The 6,227-nt window shown below is 29.4% G+C and overlaps 1 protein-coding gene across 1 annotated transcript; it reads right to left on the bottom strand.

Annotated features, from left to right (window-relative positions):
* Positions 1-1,671: 1,671 nt before the first annotated feature.
* LOC105768522 (serine carboxypeptidase-like 44) lies at positions 1,672-5,968 on the bottom strand. Its single transcript, XM_052631014.1, is given in 11 exon segments — positions 1,672-1,928; positions 2,424-2,538; positions 2,696-2,791; positions 3,034-3,167; positions 3,335-3,637; positions 4,045-4,130; positions 4,546-4,614; positions 4,617-4,637; positions 4,727-4,825; positions 5,072-5,170; positions 5,683-5,968. Coding segments are annotated over 11 exon segments (1,401 nt in total). The 5' UTR covers positions 5,924-5,968; the 3' UTR covers positions 1,672-1,790.
* Between the last annotated feature and the right edge of the window lie 259 nt (positions 5,969-6,227).

The following is a 6,227-nucleotide window of genomic DNA, read 5'->3' as shown; positions in this document are numbered from 1 at the left end:
AATTAAAGAAGTATGTTACAAAAATAATTTATGAAAATATTTATTTTTTGAATTATTTTACAAAATTATTAATTTAATAAGAAATTTGATTAATTATTTGAGTTTGAATCTAAAAATAATAGTGTTGCAAGCTTGATATGTAAATAATAAAGTACAATATATAGATAGAAAATACTATATGCTAGAGATCGCATTATATTTTGTTTAGTTATTCATTAAGTATGTTTTGGTGTATTAAAATATGTTGATATACAACCAGATAAGAGAAAAGAAGCAAGAAATTGTTCACCTGCAAAACTTGATCCAGCTAGATATAGATCTTTCGACTTGAAGACCGGATATTTTTCATACCATTTTTGCATAAATGTAAGCAATATTTTATCGTACGTAACAAACAATTGGAAACTATCAATATATATAATATCCAAACTATTTTAACTAATAATGAAGAATATATACTACGATCTTACTAGTGGTATCATCTCCGTTATTATAATCACTAAAATACACTAGTACGGTTACCAAAACAAAACCTTGCATCCACTAGTATGATACTGACTACTTGATCTAGAGAAGTTGAGCTATTGAGAAATGAAGATAAAAGAAGAGAGCGTAATTGATTGGAGAAATGAAGTTATTGACATATTTTGATACTTGTTTAAGTACATGGATTGGGAAATTGTGTAATTTTAACAAATGAACAGAAACTATCATTAAAGTAAAAGTTGTTGCATAAGCATTTGACAATACAGAGCGATATAAAAAGGTGGTAGAATGCATCGAAAATCGAACAAAATAACTCTTGGAATAAGGCCTGCAAAGACTAGGTTTTCTTATACTAATTTATTGAATGCATGGAGGAAAGTAATTCGAGAGAATTGGTGCATCAAGTCATTACGCATTCGCAAGCCTTTCTCTTGCATGTATGCAACCTGGTCGTATTTCTTGACTACAACCCAAGGGCTAAAGCAAAACTAAAATTTAAAAGACAAGGGAGACACTAGAGTCGAACAAAAGAACTAGGACAAAGAAAGGCCAAGACACAACAAACTTGGAAGCCATTTTTTGTCCACCCCAATGTGCCAAAAAAGCACACTCATCTTGTTCTTTGATGTTTCCACAACAATGCCGACTTTGTAATGAAAACAAGCACCCTAGTGCAGGAGATGAGACTTCGGCTATGAAACAAGCTCAATCGTGTTGCTTCCCGAAATTGTTGCTCCAAAACCACCCCGACAAGGGGTAACGAAGGAAATCGAAAAAAGTAAAATAAAGAGGGAAGTAATAGAAGGGAGAAGGCGGTGCCCAATCACACAGTAACGCAAATCTAAGGTTAAGTTTTCTTTTGTAGGAGAGATTAAGGGAAAAGGGTTTTGTGTACATATTGTTATCGTCTTTTATAATAAGTACTACGCAAATGTATTACTCCATCTTTTTTCGTAATTATTTATATAATACACTTATGATCAAGAAAATATAAGAAATTACTATTCACATTGTTTTAGAGTATGTATCAGTAAAAAATTGTTACGCATATTGGGTTGAGTTCTCTTTATTTGTTAATTTCATGTATGAAAATTGCATGATTTTATTAAAATAATAATTATTCGTTAGATTTCAGATGATTTAACTAATTATATTATTGCATAATATAAAATTTATGATGTCCATGCATCATAAAATAATACATGTCATCGCAATAAATTATTACAACGACAAGTCTTATTATGGTGAATAATGGATTCAACATGAATCATGATCGTGTGCTCCATAAGTTTCATCACCAATCCTCAATGCATCCATTTAATTGTGAAACTTGTGAAAATAGAAAACGCTTGTGATGGTCGAGAAGATGTAACATGATGATTACCTCCCTTCACCGTCAAGAATTTTAGTAAGTCCCCAAATTCATACTTCAACCCTCCTTCCTGTTAAATATTTATAGTTAAGTTTATTGTATTAAAATAGAAATTTATAAATATAAATAGTAAAAAAGAAAACCCATTCCACTGTTCAATATATATGAAATGCTGCAAAATTATTTTCTTCTAATATATTTACTTTTTTATGATTAAGTTAGCTCGAGCCAACCTATTGGCTCGACTAACTATTTAGTAAATATAAAATATGTTTACATTAATATTTTCATATTTAAATAAAAATTCAGGACGAGTTGCCCAAAATTTGTGAAAAATCTTGTTCACGGCCTAGAATGTATTGGTCAAACCCATTGAACTAGGTAAGTAGTGTGAGCTTGCCTTGAATGCGCTAATCAAGCCAATCGAGTCAACACTTAAAATTTCTTGTTCAAGTTTAGATCCAAATTGGTAACCATATCAGGTGGATAATTTGATGCTTAAATATATCTAATCATAATATATAAAAAAAGGTAATATATTTAATTAAATGTGTAAACATAAAACCTTGGTTCCAAAATTCCATGTTTCCTTTTTTGTTAACTTGATGTTTAACTCCTCGGCCAACTTTTCCAAATGTTGTAAGGTTCCCTCTATCGGTATTATACCATCTTGATCTCCACTATAACATTGTAATCATATTAATAAAATAAAATAAAAAATCAGTCAAATGGCACGAGAATTTCTTTTCAAAATCTTTCACTTCGATTCTTCATACTTATTTAACTTATTTCAGGAAAGTATTGGAAAAAAGTAGGGCGTACAAATACAATACCAACCTGAATATTGTAATGGGAACGGATAGTTGAAGAAGATTTTTAAGCGCAGGAAGCATGTCAAGGTCCTTATCAGCTTCGTTGTATTTAAAATTAGCTCTAAATAAATAAGAGTGACATATAATGAAAATTTTACGGTTAACAATTTTTACACAACATCCACCTCAATAAATAAGTAATTTATTTATTTTACCAAAACAAGAGGTGACAATATGGAAATAAGGAAAATTGACCGCTGAGTCTTAAAACTTGAATTTAAAATAATTTCTAAAAAGTAGTTATATCAACATATCTGGAAAAAAAAAACATCAATTATTTTCAAATTTTAAGGGAGAACTTACGTGAAACAACCCTTCCATCTATATGACAAGTTTGTTTGATTCCCATGGAAAGCTTTTTGAACTTCCGGGAGATTAAAGTAAAATTGCACCCTTAATGGATGGCACATGTCTACTTCTGTGCTAACTATAGGAACCTGGACCAAAAAATAAAGTTTTATGCTTTTGATATGACCAATAAAAGAAAAATAACACAAACTAGTTCTACTCAGTTGATCAATTAATTCGATTCTATACAAACGTATGTTATTTGTAGTCTCAAATTGAAGTAAAGTAAGAGGAATGTAAAGAAATAAATGAAAACTTGTTTTCCTAAGTTCAAATCTTGCTCAGTTTCAGGACAAAGAGGGCGAAAGACATCAAATAGCTTCTGTGGGGAGTAATTATGAGCATCGGTGTTAAAAGCAGCCAAATCGGCCTCAAACACAAAGTTTTTACATTTTGCGCTCCAAGTGGTTTTGATGCTAGAAAAGTAATTATTTTCATCAATGGCATTGCATTCTTTCTTGATTTTGTTATACAACGAGCTGTTTATCATCTCCCGAGAGAAAAAGAAATCAATTTTTGCAATATCGTCTAGCTTTTTACGAAACATTGGGTTTCCCAGCTGTTCAAAATAGTTACAATTAAAAAAAATAAAGTTCACCATAAAATATTTAAATTAACATTGAATTGAACCTAACCATGTTTTCGGGAGATTTGAGCTGCAACACATGTTATTTTTGTTTTATCTAGGCCCGAATATTTCAGCGTAATTTTATTTTTTTTATGATAGTGTGGATGCTTAATTTAAATCAAAATGTACTGTCTATGATGTAACCTAATGAACAATAATAACAGTGATAATGGCTTGATCAAAAACATAGAAGTCGGTATCCTAATCCAATAAAATAAAGCTAAGCCTTCTCGAATTAGGCAAGTTACTCAAGCATGAACATTTCTAACTAATCCTTTTATGCAAATATATATTAAAGTGGCAATTAAATTTGATTAATTAGATACAATTTTACTTACAACCAATCCTTTGAGGTTAAATTTCGACTGTTTGGATTGCTTGTTGTCGTCGAGTAAAGCATTAGCAAGATTTGGTATGAAGTGTCCTGAAATAAAATCCTCAAATTTAATTATAGTAACTAACATTTTATATTGTTTGTATTGTTGCATAGAGACTTATCCATAACTCGTATTAAGACAAGATCATTTGATTGTTATATTTCTATTAAATAATTAGTTTGACATATTCAATTAGAGAAGTATGTTTCAAAAAAATAAATTATGAAAATATTTATATTTTTTGAATTATTTTTACAAAATTATTAATTTAATAAGAAATTTGATTAATTATTTGAGTTTGAATCTAAAATATAAGTGTTGCAATCTTGATATGTAAATAATAAAGTACAATATATAGATAGAAAAGACTATATGCGCATTATATTTTGTTTAGTTATTCATTAAGTATGTTTTGGTGTATTAAAAATATGTTGGTATACAACAAGATAAGAGATTGTTCACCTGCAAAACTTGATCCAGCTAGATATAGATCTTTTGACTTGAAGACTGGATATTTTTCATACCATTTTGCATAAATGTAAGCAATATTTTATCTCATTGAAACAAACAATTGAAAACTATCAATATATATAATATCCAAACTATTTTAATTAATAATGAAGAATATATACTACGATCTTACTAGTGCTATCATCTCCGTTATTATAATCACTACTTGTGTTTGAATACGACCATCCAGATCCAATAGGGGAGTCGATAAACAATAGATTTGATCTTGAAACATATATTTGATGAATTTTATATAGATATAGAAATACAAAAAAACAATATAAGAAAGACAATGCAATTCATTTAATCACAATAATGAAAACGAGACGTAGTGTAACATTTTATATATAGTTCTAAAACATTTAATATATTTTGATAAATTTATATGGATATGAAAAAATAAGAATGAAACATGATATATATACACACAAAAAAAATATCAATAAAAGATAAGCGTAGGAAGTTAGACAACCTTTGTTCCAAGATAAGATATTTGTTTGGAGACCATGAGCATCTTTTGTAACAATAAAAGGACCAACACTTCCAAAGGCATCTCCAACTGAAGAACACCCTGGTCCTGAATAGTATTACACTAAAGATTTTATTATATGTGAGTAATCAAACAAACTTATCAGCTAGACTTAAGTAAAGCTAGAAAAATAGAGTAATGGTTCGATCTAACGTAACGACTAGTCTAGTTCGACAAGTATTCAATATATGTTTAAACGTATGGCTTTCCAGATGAGGAAAAAATCATAATCAGGGAAAGGCTATAAATTTTGTGTTAGGGATGGAGATAAAGCTAAAATCTTTGCATGGAAATGGCCTAAATTGAATAATTACTTTCTAACGAGGGCAAAAAGTGATAATGTTTCCATTTGAAGGGGCAAAAGGGGATTAAATTGAATTCTAAGCTTTTGGGAAAGGCTAAAAAAGCATTTGTAACGTTTAACCAATGGGGTCGAAGCCCTAGCTTCCCTTTGCTTTCGCTTGCGCATAGTAAATTTTATCTAACTTATTCATATAGGATACCTACTGAAAATCGGCATAACATCAAAAACTACAATAAAAAAATTCAAAGAAGTTAACCTCCAGTTAGCCAAACAGTGAGGGGTTGAGTTAGGGGATCTTTTTCAGCTTCAACAAAATAGTAAAAAAGACTTCGACCAACGACATTTTCATCCACATCAATATATCCAGCAAATTGCCTGAAATTAACATCTGGTTGTCCTGGCAATTTGCTTATCAAATCATTCATTGAAAAGGCATTGGAGTTAACTCCAAGTTGAAAAATAAGAAAACTAACAAAGATTACTCCCCGAAATTCCATTTGAAATTATTCTAATATCAAAGAGATAAGGGTAACAAATGTTTATTGAATTCTTTACTTTTTAATGCTTAAAATTAATGGAGAGAGAGCTAACTTATATATTGTTTTTTTTCTATTTTAAATTAAATATCTTGTTTTAATAGCTAACATTTTGAAACCGTGAAACTTAGGTTTCAAGTTGTCATTGTTTTTAGGCATTATTTTGTTTTGTTAGTTTGCCTAATAATTTTTTTGTGATGAATAACCTTTATGAATTACAGTTTTAGTTGATATAAATATATTATAGGATATAGCATCAACATAT

The sequence above is a fragment of the Gossypium raimondii genome, chromosome 5 (genome assembly GCF_025698545.1).
Source record: "Gossypium raimondii isolate GPD5lz chromosome 5, ASM2569854v1, whole genome shotgun sequence".
Lineage (NCBI taxonomy): Eukaryota > Viridiplantae > Streptophyta > Magnoliopsida > Malvales > Malvaceae > Gossypium > Gossypium raimondii.
Note: the sequence above shows the minus strand (reverse complement) of the source record. Positions and strands in the feature narration are given on the sequence as shown.